Raw genomic sequence first — 16,299 nt, forward strand, 5'->3', positions numbered from 1 at the left:
CACTTATGCTACTTTCAAGCAGGTGGTAAGCAATCAGATTTCCTTTTCCATCTTTCATCTTTCATCTTCAGTTCTTACTATGATGCTAAACCGCAGACAAGCCGTACCGGATAGCCCGGCGATTCGCGAATCAATGCCCCCAGCTGGGTACCCCGAAAACACACGTCCTGCTTGTACCCCAGGCACAAGCAGGACCAACCCATCACTCTCCTGTCCCGGGTGTCTAGGTCCCCGTCCAAACTAGGACTCCAAGCCCCCGCCCCTGAGTCCCGGACTCAGTGCGGTGCAAGAACCTCCTCCACCAAAACAAACCCTAACAGTCGGTCTGGAAAGAGCCGGATCCACGACAAGAGAGCAACAAGTCTTCCAAGTGCCCATACACAAGTATGTGCTCGGGATAATAAGTCTGTGACCTGCCTAGAGTCATATGCAACGATCGGTCCTTAACCGACCAAACAGGGAAAAAATAGTGTAACCAAGCTATGCCCCGTGTCCACGGCGACACAACTTCTTACACTCACCAATACCCAAACCATATCCCTGCCCGGTCACCATTTTCCTTTCTACCATTTTGATATTTTCCAAGTGATAGTAATCCAATAATATATTTCCTATCTCTCGTGAGTGACAGGCAATCACTCGACTTCTACCGGAGTCCTATAGCATAGCATTCTACACGATCCTGTCATACTGTAAGACTCATAGGAATAAAGATATATATGCAAGTGGGTTTCATTCAACTCCTTAAACTTAATGCACAAATATAATTTAAACTGCAGAAAAGTAGAGGTTATGCACCGGGGCTTGCCTAGGTAAAATATAACCAAAAGTTAGCATTCCATCTTCGTGATATAATCACCATAGCATCATCTTTCAGCTACTCTAGTTGATCCCACAATCCACCATCGTTCCTATTATGATATGTATTAATGCAAATGCATAGATGTAAATAATCAACGATAGCCGAAATTCTTAGAAATCCAATCACGCTTCCAAAAGTACCATTTCTCCAGCAACTTCCGATGACTCCACAATCCATCGACGTCCCTACGTCGACGTCGAACTCGTGGTACTCGGCAAACGGACACAATTAAATATTCACATAAATTCAACTGTGTTCCAAAAATTATGAAACTTTATGGATAGGTGGGGTTCGATTTTAGATGAATTTAGGAAGAAGAAGTGATGGAATCGGAGTTAGCATAGTGGAGATATTAATTGTGCAAGGTGGCCGCTAATTAATCACGATGAGAGAAAATGAAACGTGATTAGTGGCCACGAGCTGCCGCTGGTTATTAGAAAGGGAAAAGGAATAAACAAATTGATGGAGTGGATTAATGGCTCATGACTCTTGACTTTATGTGTATAGGAGCTGAGTTGGTTCTTAGCTTTGCTACTAGCACATGGCATAGGACAAGCTGCTGCTGTGGACTTAAATAAAGAGCAGAGTGGGTATACGGCTAGGATTCTTGGAGAGAGACACAGAGAGCACCGGGCGTTTGTGCTCCTCAGCTTGTCCACCATGGACAGCTGCTGGACTTTCGCCTGATGGCGATTCTAGCCATGACTTCCAAATCTAAGGGCATGGGGAGGTAGAAGGGAGGTAGGGGATGTATGGGGACTATCTACCTTGGTCAATTGCAGCTCGAGGAAGGAGATCAACAGAGCTCAGCCTTCCCAGGCAAGAACAGAGAAACTCGATTTAGAGAGTAAGATGGTGAGCGGCGGAGTGGAATGTCTCGGCAGGCTTGGCGTATCCTTTATAGGCAGGAGATGCGAAGGCGCGACAGCGATGCGTCGTAAGGTTAGCGGCTAACTAGCTTGCTTAAAGGTAATAAAACGTTGCTGCGAACGACGGGATGCTCCGGTTGAACAGTGCTTCCACGCTGCTACGGTGTTTTCCCATGACGCTACAGTGCTTTCCACGTCGCTACAGTGTTTTCTGCGTGACATGTGCGCTCCGTGAAAGACTCAATGGACAGTGTTGACTCGTGCTACAGTGATTTTCACGGTGCTACAGTGTCAACGTGCAAGACGGTGCCGGACGCAGTGAACCGTGTTGGATTTCATGCGATGGACTTGAGTGGTATTTCGACGTGTCAACTGGGCTAGTTGATTCATGATAGACTTGGACTCGAGTGTGTTCTTGTCGTGCCAACGGGACTGATCAGCAATAAAGAGTGTATGCATGCTAATTAAATTAAGAAGGGAGAAGAAGAAGATCATTCGCAGACTAGCTCAAGACGAACAAGCAAGGAGACGTGTGCGGCTCGGTTACTTTTTAAACACGACGGTAGGACGGCCAGGCCCAACGTGGCCGGCAGGGCGTGTCGGTTGGCACGGACAAGACTGCGGCCGCAGAGACAAGCAAGGCAGGCAATCAGAGAAACAGAGACAAGCAGTGAGGGAGGAAAAACAAGGAGCGGCTCGGCAAATGTAGACAAAAGTAATCAAGTCAAAGAGAAACAAAGCAAAAGCCAGAGCGCATGGATGCGGATGGTTGAGGAGACTTTGCAATGCAGCAAATTGCAGGGCCACGATGAGAACGAGATAGTAATCAAAAGTAATGCCAGGCGAGTATGGTGCACGCCGAAAAAAATAAACGAAGCTGATGTGCTCTCTTTCTCGTCAGTTCGTGCTTAACAAAATAAACCCGTGAGTTTATATATATGTATCGTTCTATTTATTAATGGATTTTATTTTATTTATAAAAGTTGATTTTCATGCTTAATCTAACCGAACAAAACGTTCTCTAGAATCGTCGTCGGACATTCCTGAATATTTCTACGCACTGCGTAATTTATCTTGAGCGTTTATTTGAGTCCACGAAACTAAGTCACACGGGATTCACTTGTCACAGCAAGTACGTTTTAAATTAAAAACTCGAGAAACTCATTTTTGAAATTTTTCTTAGGCCTAAATCGTGGTGCTAAATAAACTCGTAACACCAGGGGTGTTACAAGCTTGGACACACAAAAGGAGCCAAGACAAATGGAAGAAGAATAGTGAATGGCTATGAGTGTGTGCAGTTTGAAAGGAAGGGCAAAATTGGTACAAATCAACCTGCACAAACCGCGGCAGTGCCGCGTCCCGCAAAAATGGGAAAGCTACCAATTCTGCTCTTGATCAAACTAAGCCCAAGAAGAAGGTGTACCAGGAGAAATATGTTTTTCAGATGCCTAAGGAATCAATGTGGGCCACAAAAAATAAGTATGCCTATCAACCAAAGACTTATGCACCTCAACAAAGTTTGACATCATGCTTTGTTTTAAGGAACAACAGCAGTGGAAAAGTGGTTGCAAAAATATATTGGAAAGGAAACCAACATATATAAGAATACTTCTATTTTGGTTCCTAAGATTTTTGTGACTAACATGCAAGGCCCCAAGTCAAATTGGGGACGTAAATCTAGCAACTAAACTTGTTTTGTAGGCATACTCCTCTGATGGATCAAGTTAGGTGCTTGATAGTAGATGTACAAATCATATGACCGGAGAAAGGAGTATGTTCTCATCATATTCCCTGATGACATACTCAAATGAAAATATTGTCTTTGGAGATAGTTCAAAAGGGGTGTGATTGGTCTCGATAAAGTTGCCATAAACCTTGAGCATTCAATTACAAATGCATTATTTGTTGATTCGTTGAATTACAATTTGTTGTCCGTTTCTCAATTGTGTGAGATGGGCTACAATTATCTCTTTTTGGATAAGGGTGTGGAAGTCTTTAGAAGGGAGGATTCCTCTATTGTCTTTACGGGTCAATTAAAGAATAAGCTTTACTTAGTTGATTTCAACAAAAATAAAGCTAAGCTTGAAACTTATTTGGTGGTAAAATCTAGTATGGGTTGGCTTATTGTCTTGCGAGATCACACCAACCACGTTTGTGGTGTGGCGGCCACCGTGTACTGAATGGAACAAGGCCCATGACAGTTCGGCCGGAAGCTTGATAGTGAAGACGACACGGAGCTGTCTGGGAGAGGCTTGCCGAAAGGCATACCGGAGACCCACTTGCACGTGGGGAATGCCTAGAGCTATCCACGGAGTTACCCAACCAGGAGCTTAACCCTTGCGAGTGATTCCTTACGAGGGGCTCCAACAAGAACTAGAAAAAACTTGCATGCTTCTCGATACCTCGAACGGGGACGTGTCACATGGCCCTACACCCTTTGTCTATTCGACACTCGAGTAAAGCTCGGACGAATGGACCAAGAATTAGAGCGTGTTTAGTTCCCACCCCAAAATCCAAAAAAGTACTACAATACCCATCACATCGAATCTTACGATACATGTATGGAGCATTAAATGTAGACAAAAAAAAACTAATTGCACAGTTTGGTTGGAAATTGTGAGACGAACGTTTTGAGCCTAATTAGTCCACGATTAAACACTATTTGCCAAATAAAAACGAAAGTGCTACAGTAGCTCAAATTCACAAATTTGGGCAACTAAACACGCCCTTACCGTTTATTTTACTGCCTGTGTTGTTTTACTGGTGTGTGTGGTCGCCCACTCGGACATGGTTGTGGTGCAGGCATGAAAATTTGAATTTGAAAAGGGAGCGCCGAAAGTACCACGCAATTTGGAATTTTAAATACACGAGCTACGACTTCTTAAAATAGTGCCCCGCCGGCCGCAGCCTAGCGGGAAACGGCTATAAAACGAAGGCCGAACTGCTCGGTCGTCTCGTCACCGACACCAACGATAGTAGGCTTAGGCCTCGTTCACTTTGTAAAAAAAGTGAACCCGATGGATAGTACCACTTTCATTTTATTTGGTAAATATTGTTCAATCGTGGACCAACTAGGCTCAAAAGATTCATCTCGTGATTTCCAACTAAATTGTATAATTAGTTATTTTTTTACCTACATTGAATACTCCATGCAAACGGCTAAAAATTAATGTGATGGAAAGAGAGTAAAAAAACTTGGAATTTGGATGGCATCTAAACGAGGCGTTAAGTTCAAACGCTGCATTGCCGCCCAGGGAAAAGAAAAACTTTCTAGGGCGCGTTTAGATGAAAAATTTTTTGGATTTTGGCTACGGTAGCACTTTCGTTTGTATTTGGCAATTAGTGTCTAATTATGGACTAATTATGTTTGAAAGTTTCGTCTCGTGATTTATCACCTAACTATGCAATTAATTTTTTTCGTCTACATTTAATACTCCATGCATGTGTCGTAAGATTCGATATGATGAGTAGTATAAAAAAAATTTAGGAACTAAACAGGCCCCCTGGTCCCTACGATCAGGCACCTGGTCCCTGTCTCCCCTGTGACTGAGCATCGCATGGATCGGCGCTATTCTGGGCTAACCAAGGTAGGCTTCAGTGTCCTAGCGTGCAACTCGGTGCTCGCCGTCTGCAAATCCTGGGGCGACGCAGGCGCCGTCACGTTCGTGCTCGTCGCGGACGCGGCCCTCGTCCTCCTCTTCGTCTGCCTCCGTGAGTTCGAGCGTCGCCGCAGCAGGGCAGGGTGCGGCAGGGTCAAGGCCGTGGTGTGGGCGCTCACCGCGCTGCTGACGGCGATGTTCACGTCCAGGGTGGCTCCGCTCATGCCGCCGCCGGTGGACGCCCTGGTCTGGGGCATGGCCGTGGCCACGGCCGCCGGCAGGCTGTGGGCCTTGTTCTTCAACTAGTTAGTACTAAGTCGCAGTCGTGCATGATCTGTATTTGCCTGTCGTCGCTTTACAGAATCCTATTCCTTCTTTCGTCTGCTCGGTTTCTTCTTCTGGAACTGGATTCCACATCATTACGTTCGTAGCTCGACAAATAAAAGTCGAACGTCGTCTTGAATCTTGGTAGTCGCTGTAGTTCAATGAGCGTCGGCTTGATGGAGAGAGAGCCGCGTCGGAAGGGGCAAGGTGCCGACTGCCGAGGCAACACTGCAGTGCTCTACGGAACTCAGATTTTTTTTATTCTGAGGCGCGCAAATGATGCGGTGGCGCACCGTTTACAATAATTTCCCTCTTTCCTTGTGGTGGAAATTTGGTTATCAAGCAACATCATAGGTACCGTCTGTACCGGATTGTTGAAATCTAGGGCATCGATTTTAGGAACACATCCTACATTCCAATAGAATATGTGAATACCGAAGTTTTAGAATTCCTGTCGGGTGTGGCTAGCGCCCGGACGTTCGGACGGACGCGCATGTCCCGGATGCCCGCGCAGCCCGCTCCCGTCCTCCTTCGCCCCGACCCCGTCCGTTTTCGTCACCCCCCATGCACGCACTTCGCCCCGCCTCTGCCCGCTGGTCTCCCTTGACCCCCTCCTCTCCCTCCTTGCGGGCAGCACTTAGGAGCCGGAATGAGCAGCTGAGAACGAGCACGCCCCCAACACGCTACGACCGCAACACCACCATCCACCGGCCCCTAGTGGCACCGTCCATCACCCCCCCCCCCCCCCCCCCCCCCCCCCCCGCGCGCCACGCCCAACCCGCTCGAACCCGGCCATAGATGAAACATTTGAATACAACATACGTCTGAAAAAATGGATGAAACATTTAGAACACACCTGCAACATGGGTGTAAAACACACGAAACATCCATATTTGCAACTCGCAACATGAAACCATTTGCTGCAACATAAGACTGAAACAACTGAAATATTTAAAATATATTTGTTTCTGTTTAGCACCCACCCCTAGGGAGGCGTGTTCGGACGCAAAGTTAGAGACGGACGGCATACAGGAAGTATTGCAATCGGAACGATACCCCAGCAGACATGTAATTTGATGCATTGCATTGATCAGTGAAGGTGGACCACATGTGCGTGGCTACATACGTATCAGTAAACTATGCCGGTCGGCTTTGCCGACATGGTCCGCACGTGGTCGGTGCCGCGTCTGGTACGTCCGTACGTGGCACAGGCCCACAGCACTACACACGTGGCGGCGGTGTCATCATCGTTATCCCCGTCGCGGCCCATACCGAGAAAAGAGAGGAGCTGGTGCTCCAGTGCAAGCCCAACATCGTTTTCAGCGTGGGTCATCATCCTTTGAGATGTTGTATAGATACGCGGCCCATAAGCTACCTTCTGTAGTACGAGTACCATTGCCATCCTTCGTGGTTGGGAAGGGGGATGCAGGAGGGTTGGCGGCTAGTGGGACCCCAGAGGAGTGGGGAGCTAGAGGAAATGAACTAATCGAGTAGGAGCCACCTTGACCCTGAAGATAGGCTCAATGGGGGGAGAGAGGAGAGAGAGAATGCGACGGGTAAGAAGAGAGATATGGTTTTGGGCGGAGTGGAGAGATGATGAAGAAAAGAATAAAAAAAAACACAATGATAGTTGTAGTCTAGATTTATTGTTGATCTACAAAATTATCTCCTTCAATAATCTAAAAAGAGTATTGGGACAACCATATTACCAATCTGTTGTGGAGTTGTAACTGGATCTACTGGGGATGCTCTTATCAATTACTTCCTCCGTCTAAGAAAGATTGCAAGTACAGGTTACGTGTCGGCAAAAGTAGTTCACGTTTGATCAAATTTCGAGTGAATATTATTTATATTTATGACTCCAAATTAATATATTGTGAAAATACATTTCATAATTAATCTAATGATATTTATTTGATATTAATAAATATTAATATATTTTAATCTATAATTAGTTAAACTTAAGATTAAAAAAAACGTGATACTATGCTAGAATTTTATTCCTCGTGGATAGAGGGAGTATTCGGTTAGGCCACCCACGTGGTCTGGGCACCGAGCGGCGGAGCATATCCCAATACCAAGAGGGGCCTGGATTGCTCATTCCAACATGAAACCATCGTGACATATCTTGGCCATTAAACTTCTGCTCAACCAAGTTGCCTCCACTATCCTCCGTCCCTATGTGCACCCAAAGCCGCCTGCACAAACTGCGTGTAATTGGTTGATTATTGGTTCAACAAGTGTATCCCGAGCCCATCTGATTTCGATGGCCTTAGGTCAGATAATGGCCTGTTCGCTTCGCTGAAAAAAAAACGAGTAAAAACACTATTTCGGTTGATTTATTATGAGAAAAAAACACTGTTTCGACTGAAGAAATAAACTGAAAAATATGGATTATAAGAGAAGCGAACAGGGCCCGTGTTTTTAATCAGGTTTATTAGGCAACGGCCACCGACCAAACAGACGATCGAAACTATTCTATGGTACTATCTGGACGATTCTCGGATGCTTGACATATTATTTATTTTTTTCAATTTTGAGGATGACTCTTGAGCTCTTGCTTTACTTTTGGCAGATACACATGATGCTTGAAAGTTTACCGTGTGACGACGGTGGTGGGATGCACATGAGTCATGTATAATTTCACAAAAATAAAATTATTTGCTAAGTCTCTCCGTGTTTCAAGGTTTATTATTTAATACTCAATTAGAGATTAATTCAAGGGATGTCTTTTCATCTGTCTCTCTAACCGTTCACATAAGCTTTGTATATATATATGTACGCAGAGAACGATTTGCATCCATCGCTCTCCCTCGTCCTCTATCTTCTAACAACTCTATACGCGACTTATCAAGAACACGGGGCGTACATCCCGGGGAGGAAAAAAACAAGAAAAAGAAAAGAAACGACGTGCTCTGATGCTTGGCTTGTCCTCTCCTGAGTCCTGAAAGCGATCGACCCACATGAAAGTAACGGACGATGGGCACATGGAAGCTTATCCAGCGGTCAGTCAAGCACACTGCTGCAAAGCATATCCGGACATCTTGACCAGCGACAATGTAAATGGCGAAATTGACGACGTATACTCCCTCAGTCTCGAAAAAGAAAAACGTGTTTGGGTAAGGGTTACCAATGTGTTTTTGTCTTTCACTGATGTGTTTTTGTCAATTCCTCTGATAGACTGAGTCTATAAGGGTTTGCTGGTGGAGGCCCCCCTCTCTCTACTATGCTTTCTTGCTGTATCGTTTGGGCCTGTGGGGTTACGCTGGTAATTCTAGAATTACCGGCCAGTCCTTTATAAAAAAAAAACTCTGCTTCTGCTTAATAAAATTCGTGTCTCCGGTAGTTCGAGAAAAAAAACGTTACCAGATACGTTAACGGTCAAAATTTTCTCAACTTTAATTAGATTTATACAAAATGTGTGCAACATTTATATCCCTCAATAAGTTTATTATTAAAATATATTCAACGATCTATCTAACTATACCAATCATATATTATAAATATTAATATTCTTTTATATATAGTTAGTCAAAGTAAAAAAAAAGTTGACTTCTTGAGAAGTCGGAATGACTTCTATTTTAAAACAGAGGGTACTTGAAAGGTGTAATAGGTTTATGAATTGCATCGTATGCACAGTGCTTAGTGCAATTGACGGTCCTATTCAGCTGATCTTAAAGCCGGACCGAATCTGATTCGTTAATAGAGAAAAATACCGTCGAACAAGCCCGACAACCAGAGCAGAGCTTTCAATGTACGATATACGCCACCCTCCGCGATTTCCATGAAACTCGCCTGACGACGTCACGTGGTCGGGGGTCCTATCCAGAACATGTACTACGCCGCCTATAAACAAGTCTGTGAGCAGCTGGGGTGGGCGCAGCGGCTTTGCTACACCCGGTGCCGGTTTAGTTCCCAAAAATTTATAAATTTTTTTAAATTTTTTTTTATCATATCGAATTTTTAGACTCATGCATAAAATATTAAATATAAATAAAAAATAAAACTAATTATATAGTTTAGATGAAATTCACGAGATAAATCTTTTAAGCCTAATTAGACTATGATCGAATACTAATTGTCAAATAACAATAAAAATGCTACAGTACTATTTTTCAAAAAATTTCGTCAACTAAACACGGCCCTACACAATCTCCTCCAATCGACACGTCAGTCTTAACGACATTCCGGTATGGTTTAGTTCCTAAAATTTTTCAACATAATCTGTTACATCGAATCTTACGGTACATGCATAAAGTATTAAATATAGATGAAAAAAAATTAATTATACAGTTTGGTTGGAAATCGCGAGACGAATGTTTTAAGACTAATTAGTCCATGATTAGCCATATGTGCTACAGTAACTAAAATGCGCTAATGATGGATTAATTAGACGTAATAAATTCGTCTCGCAGTTTCCATACGAGCGCTAATGATGGATTAATTAGGCTTAATAAATTCGTCTCGCAGTTTCCAGACGAACTATGTAATTAGTTTTTTTTATCAGTATCCGAAAACCTCTTCCGATATCCCCGAAACACCCGATGTGACGTCCAAAAATTTTTATTTCGTAAACTAAACACACACTTCATATTGTCCATCTTACACTACTCCTGTATAAAAACTCCTGGTTCATGTCCGAACGGGCGAGACTAGCTTGTCTTATAGTCATTCCACTGCTCGAGTCAAACAGAGTTTCCACGTACACTCAAGCACGTACTCCGCGAGCTCTCTGGTATACCTGGCTGCCGAATTCAGGCTTGAGCACACACTGCCACTGCCGGGGACTGCCCATGGCGGACAACAACAACCGGGGGCAGACCTTGATCGCCGGCGCGGGCCTCGGCGTGCTCACCGTCAACTCGGGCCTCGCCATCTACCGCGCCAGGGGCGACGTGGCGTCCGCCCTCTTCGTCGCGGCCTCGTACCTACTCCTGCTGCTCCTCTTCGCCTGCCTCCGCGCGTACGAGCGCGCGGCGCCAGGGTCCCCCGCCAGGGAGCGGGCCAGGCGCGCCGCGTGGCCCGTCACCGCGCTGCTCACCCTGGCCTTTGCGTGGAAGGTGGCCGCGGTCATGCCGTCGCATGTCGCGGCCGGCGTCGTCTGGGGTCTGGCCGTCGCCACCACCGCCGGTGGCTTCTTCGCGCTCTTCCTGCAGGCCTGAAGAGTAAAGACATGACATAGGCGGTTCGTCAGGGCCAGGCTGCCAGCGGGAGGAATTCTTCTTCTGTGCTGTAGATAGTGCGTCATATGTGTGTGCAGTGTGCCTACCGAGTACCTATGCGGTAGGGATTGCAACGGAGCGGATTCGGATAGGACGGAGTCTTTGTGCATCTGAATCCGAAACCCGAAACCAAAACCCAAAACCGCACCGAACACCGACTCGAGTGATAAACCGTCCCCAAAACTAAACCCGTGGATAACCGAAACCCGAATGGATACCTGAAACCCGCTTTGTATGACAGCATAGTAAAAGAAACAATGACTTTCTATAAACATATGCATGATATATAGACACATATTCACATGTAGAAACAAGAGGCGACAAATAATAAATATTTTTATGAGTCAACTTAAAATAAATTTAATAATATAAGTAAACAAATTATTATTAGCATATTATAAAACATGAGTTTTAATTCAAAATGATTTATTTCGGATATCCATCGGATATCCACGGGTTGAAAACCGAACCCAATTGATTTTAGGGCCCCGAACCCAAAAACCATGGATAAGAAATCATCCCCGAACCTAAACCCGCAACACCGACCCGCAGATATCCGATCCGAAATCGCCAAGTTGCCATCCTTACCTCTGCCTGCTCGACCCGTGTAGTAAGGTACGGAGTACGTACCCCAGTGCTAGCTAGCTTATATGTGTATATAGCTGATGACTTTTGTAATACAAAGTGGCTTATGTGGCAGCCAGGTGGCCGTAGCCACGCCTAGAGACAGCTCTAACGGTGTAAAAAGAGCTCGAGCCTGTTCGCTGGGTCGTAAACGATTGTGGATTATAAACCAGAACAGTATTTTTCTCTCATACTAAAGCAGCCAGCAATAATAATCCACGATCGTTTCAGCCGAAACGAACATGCTGTAAGTTATTGTGAACAGGGCCTAAGAAAGAATAAGAAGTTAACTCTTTATTAGAAGCTAAGCTTACATACTTTTCTATGATTTATACGCCTATGTTTACATGTTTTTTAGACTAATATATGGGTTTACTCTGTTTCTTTTTTTTTTTCAAAGTTCATATGTTAACAAGTTGACTTTACAGTTTAGAGTGTCCAAAGGTCGACAAACGTACCTCAAAGTGACCGTGGACTTTTGCTAGTACGTAGTATTGGTGTTTGGAATGAATCAAAGCAGAGGTTGATTTGTGGATTTTGCTGGTTACGGGCGGCTTCCGTCGTTAGGAGCTCTTGTCGCAAATTGTCCAAGTCTCATAAGACTAGAGCCGTTTTGTGTAGCTTGGGAACTTTCTTGGGGCCGGTGTTTGTTTTGATAAGCCATGGCTTACTTGCTGTAATGTGTTTTATTTTAACCTTTTAATGAAATGCGTGACGTGCCAAGGCACAGTTGTAAAAAAAATCTATATCGCTCTAAAGTCTTCCTTTTTTCTTGTTCTCCCCTCAACCCTATTGAGGCATCCGACACTTGAAGTGTTGCCTTCGCACTTTTGTTTCTTTGCAAAGGGTCATTTGGCGTAACTCCAATCAATACTACTATTGATCACTGATTCATTGTAGCACTATTTCAAGACTGTAGCACAGAGCCCGTGGAGGTGGCCATTGTGGTTCTACCGGCTCCACTGGGGATACAGTAGTTTTGCCACGTCAAAAGTCCCAAAAACACAACACGAGTGTTTTGGGATTATTGTTTACCGAGTGTTACCTATTTTTCAAAGAATTTTTTTTTTCTCAGCGTACCATTGATGTTTGCCGACTGTTTTTCGAAATTACACTCGACAAACATATTTTCTAAAGAAAAATAATAATTAGGAATTACACTCGCCAGCTACCATCTATGTGCTGCTTGCAGTAGCGTAAGAACTGGCTCTCTTTGGTCATATTGTTCCAAGTCAATGGGAAACTGCAAGAGCCATGAAACTTTCATTAGCAACCAAATTCCAAGCAATCCAAAAATAGATCACACACAAGTGAGAAATTGGCTCTTCAAAACAAGCTGCTATCACTTCCCAATTCACTATCATACGTGATAATTTCCAATACACAGACAGTTTCATGCTAATTTGAGAATAATTTGCAAGCAGCCAACCAAACAAAAAAAACTAAAGGTTTGCCAGGAGATCCACTTCACTGACTCTAGCAGATATAAGTCCAGGAGAAGAAATATAGAATTTATACAGCTGATCACACGCAAGTGCATGAAAAACTGTTGGATTAATTTCTCTTGGAGCTGAGCACCACACAGGATCAGGCAGACAGGCACCGAACAGAGAGAAAGAGATGCTAGTAAACTTTTGACCAATCAAAAAATAAGCACGTACTGCTGCGCTTGCCGCTCAAAAGCTAACAGCGAGATGCACCTGCTGCTACTGGATCCTACGCTCATGTGCCTGAAGCAGGAACAAGCAACGAACGGAGGGAGTCGGACCGAGCAGCCTGGGAGCGGCGGACTGCTTCCTGGAGTTCGACTCCTTTTCACGAATCAACCAGAGAAAGAGAAGAAACACAGAGAGAGGAGGGAGCATACCAGCGCAGGGTCTTTGGACCTTGAATCCGGTGGGCCAACAACTGTACCACACCGGTGTGCTCTGTGCGCTAGCGAGCACGGACTCGGGCGCTGGGTGCGCTCCTGCGGACGCCGGACAGAGCCGACGGACTTAAGCAGAAAAGGGACGCGACCAAAAAATTCAATGAAAACCAGATCAAATCAAAACGAATCGCTCCCTAATTTTGCACAGGCAATCACAGCGGAGGAGGGAAGCTATTCTCAAGAAATCATTGCCCAATTTGAACTCTGCCTCCGGAAAATTCAGATCGAAGCCAAAGAACGAAAACTTTTGCCAAAACCGAAAATCAGCTCTCGTCTTGATTCAATCAAATTCATTTATAGAGCAACATCAGCACATATCATTGCACGAATCTAGCCGACCGAAACACCCCCAAAACCTCGAATCAAACAGATCGAAGCAAGAACGAAAAAGGGGGAAAACTAGAACACAGTAGCACGAAAATCACATACGGACACACGTGATGAATCCCGGAGGACGACAGGAGCATTTGAAGATTTTCTGCGGCGGCCGGAGGGGAAGAGGGCGGCCGGAAGAGGAGGGGAGGGAGGCGGCGCCGGCGGGAGGAGGGAATGAGATCGTCTGCAGTCGCGCAGAGCGACCTCTCTCTGCAGTCGGCGCATCTGAGACGTTCATTGTGATCCAACGGTGACCCTAACTAAACTCATCTAGCAGGGCGTTCTAGTGGCCCATCGCAGCCCAGACATCGCACTCGTCTTCGTTGTTCTCGTCAACGCCATCGACACCCACCACAGCAGCGTCGACAAGCGCAGCCATGGCGGACCCCTCCTCCTAGCTCGTTGATCTCGTCAACGCCGTCGACGCTGCTCACAAGGAGATCGTGGGACAGGGCGGGCACCTTGGCGAACGTGGCGGCAGCGGCGAGGGCGCCCCCGGCAGCGCCGACAAGCTTGGAGCCGAAGACGAGCACCTTGATGTCAGCGGCGACGTCAGCGTCGTCCTTGGCGGAAAGCCCGTCGCCGGAGGCTGGCATGTAGAAGGTCGTGGCGTCCCTGCGTGCGGCCTCGCATGACAGGTCGAGCGAGTTCGCTAGGCAGGTGACTGTGGCAGCGGTGACATTGCTTCCCACGACACCGCACGCACGCACGAGCTCGCCATGGACGGCTATCGGTCCTTCAACTCCGCCGCCGTCTTTCTCGTGCATAACTGAGTAACTGACCTCGAGCTGCTACTCTCCCGCGAACTCGTGCGTTAGACCGTCCAGGTGCTTCGGAGGACTCCGTCTTGCCCGCCGCCCACGCAGCTGCCGGACGTGTGCCTGCCCATGGGTGCTCAGGCCCTGCTCGTCAGTGAGATGCGCATGTCTTCTTCGTCCGTGACCTCGCAAGCTGCTTCGTGCGTGCGGTGTCGTGACAACCATCATGCGTGCGTGCGGTGTCGTGGGAAGTGATGTCCCCGCTGCCGCAGCCGCGTGCCTCGCGAATTCGCTCGACCTTGCCGCCGCGCTGACGCAGGGCTCCAATGACGAGACCGCGGTGGCCGCGGCTTCCGCGCCCGTCGCCGTCGCGCTCGCGGCGCTGATGGACTGCCACGCCGCTGGCCTCGTCGCCGCGCTGTCGTGCCAGGCCGCGCGCAGGGACGCCACGACCTTCGACATGCCAGCCTCCGGCGACGTGCTCTCCGCCAAGGACGAGGCCGACATCAAGGTGCTCGTCTTCGGCTCCATGGTTGTCGGCGCTGCCGGGGGCGCCCTCGCCGCCGCCGCCACGTTCGCCAAGGTCCCTGTGAGCGGCGTCGACGGCGTGACGAGATCAACGAGGAGGAGGAGTCCGCCATGGCCGCGCCCGTCGACGCCGGCTACGGCTGCGACGATTTCGGACTGGTACGAGTCGCCCGAGTATCCTTCACGTGGCTGGGCTGAGATGGGCCGGCTGCAGGCTTCCAAGACTAGTGTGGTTGTGGCGTTTTGTGGGCTCGCGGTTGGATCTGAAACGGACGTCTCAGATGCTTGACTGTAGAGAACAGTCGATTTGCCCGACTGCAGAGGACCCAATCCCGGGAGGAGAGGGGGAGAAGAAGGGGTGGGGATGGGAGGAGAGGGGGCACTGGGCGCCGGTTAAGTACAATATTTTGTTTGTTTGCGGTCACTCGGCAAAAAAAAAAATTTCTCTTTGCTGAGTGTCTTGAATTTAGGCGCTCGGTAATTTTTTTTTCTTCTTTTTTTCTAGAAAAAATATTTTATTTATTTGCCGAGTGTTTTTTTAACACTCGGTAAATCCCCTTTTTACCGAGTGTTTTTTTTACACTCGACAAACCCTTAATTTACTGAGTGTTTTTTTTTGACACTCGGTAAACCCTCTATTTGCCGAGTGTCTTTTTTTTTGCCGAGTGTTTTTAGCGTAGCACTCGGTAAAGAACTTGTTCGTCGAGTGCCCGAGAGAATATACTCGGCAAATATAAAAACACTTGGTAAATTTAAGGATTCCGGTAGTGCTCCACTTTTTGTCAGTTTATTTTTCGCCTTGAAAAAGATAACGGCTCCATGCTACCGTGCAACACAGTGCTATTATAATATTTTTCAAGGGGCAGAACGCTAAGGAGCTATACGGAAGAACGACTAATTAAGGTCTCCATTCTCACATTCAGCAGCTACCTATTTAGCCCATTTATCGCTGAAATTTAGCTTAAGCTGATGCTTATGCTGATTTGTTGTGAGAGAAAAAATATTGTTTGTTTACTAAAAAGTACTGTTGAAGTAGTGCTAAAGAACAAGTGACCCCCAAATACACCTATTTTCTCGAATGGAACAATTCTCTCTTGCATATGTATGTGGAACAATTTTCTTCGCACGTTTCATCGAGAAACATTTTGTTCCACGGGTAAGGAAGAATAATAAAAGCATCATTATGAAAATGTTCCAGACCCATGTTC

General features: G+C 46.4%; 2 protein-coding genes across 4 annotated transcripts; one reads left to right on the top strand and one right to left on the bottom strand.

The window, feature by feature from the left end:
• The first annotated feature begins 10,295 nt into the window (after nt 1–10,295).
• LOC136528712 (uncharacterized) lies at nt 10,296–11,969 on the top strand. Its single transcript, XM_066521690.1, has one exon. The coding sequence runs from the start codon at nt 10,448–10,450 to the stop codon at nt 10,814–10,816; it is 369 nt and encodes a 122-aa protein (XP_066377787.1). The 5' UTR covers nt 10,296–10,447; the 3' UTR covers nt 10,817–11,969.
• Nucleotides 11,970–12,351: 382 nt separating this feature from the next.
• On the bottom strand, nt 12,352–15,016 carry LOC136528711 (uncharacterized). 3 transcript variants are annotated; one of them, XR_010777130.1, is made up of 2 exons: nt 13,860–14,253; nt 12,352–12,743 (listed from the first exon to the last, which is right to left on the bottom strand). XR_010777130.1 is itself a non-coding variant. In XM_066521688.1 (2 exons), the coding sequence occupies exons 1-2, from the start codon at nt 14,570–14,572 to the stop codon at nt 12,669–12,671; spliced, it is 381 nt and encodes a 126-aa protein (XP_066377785.1). In that variant the 5' UTR covers nt 14,573–15,016; the 3' UTR covers nt 12,352–12,668. The 3 variants fall into 3 exon arrangements, 1 of the variants encoding a protein (XP_066377785.1); XR_010777129.1 differs by having other exon boundaries at nt 13,368–14,253; XM_066521688.1 differs by lacking the exon at nt 13,860–14,253 and adding an exon at nt 14,267–15,016.
• Between the last annotated feature and the right edge of the window lie 1,283 nt (nt 15,017–16,299).

This window comes from Miscanthus floridulus, chromosome 19, assembly GCF_019320115.1.
Source record: "Miscanthus floridulus cultivar M001 chromosome 19, ASM1932011v1, whole genome shotgun sequence".
Lineage (NCBI taxonomy): Eukaryota > Viridiplantae > Streptophyta > Magnoliopsida > Poales > Poaceae > Miscanthus > Miscanthus floridulus.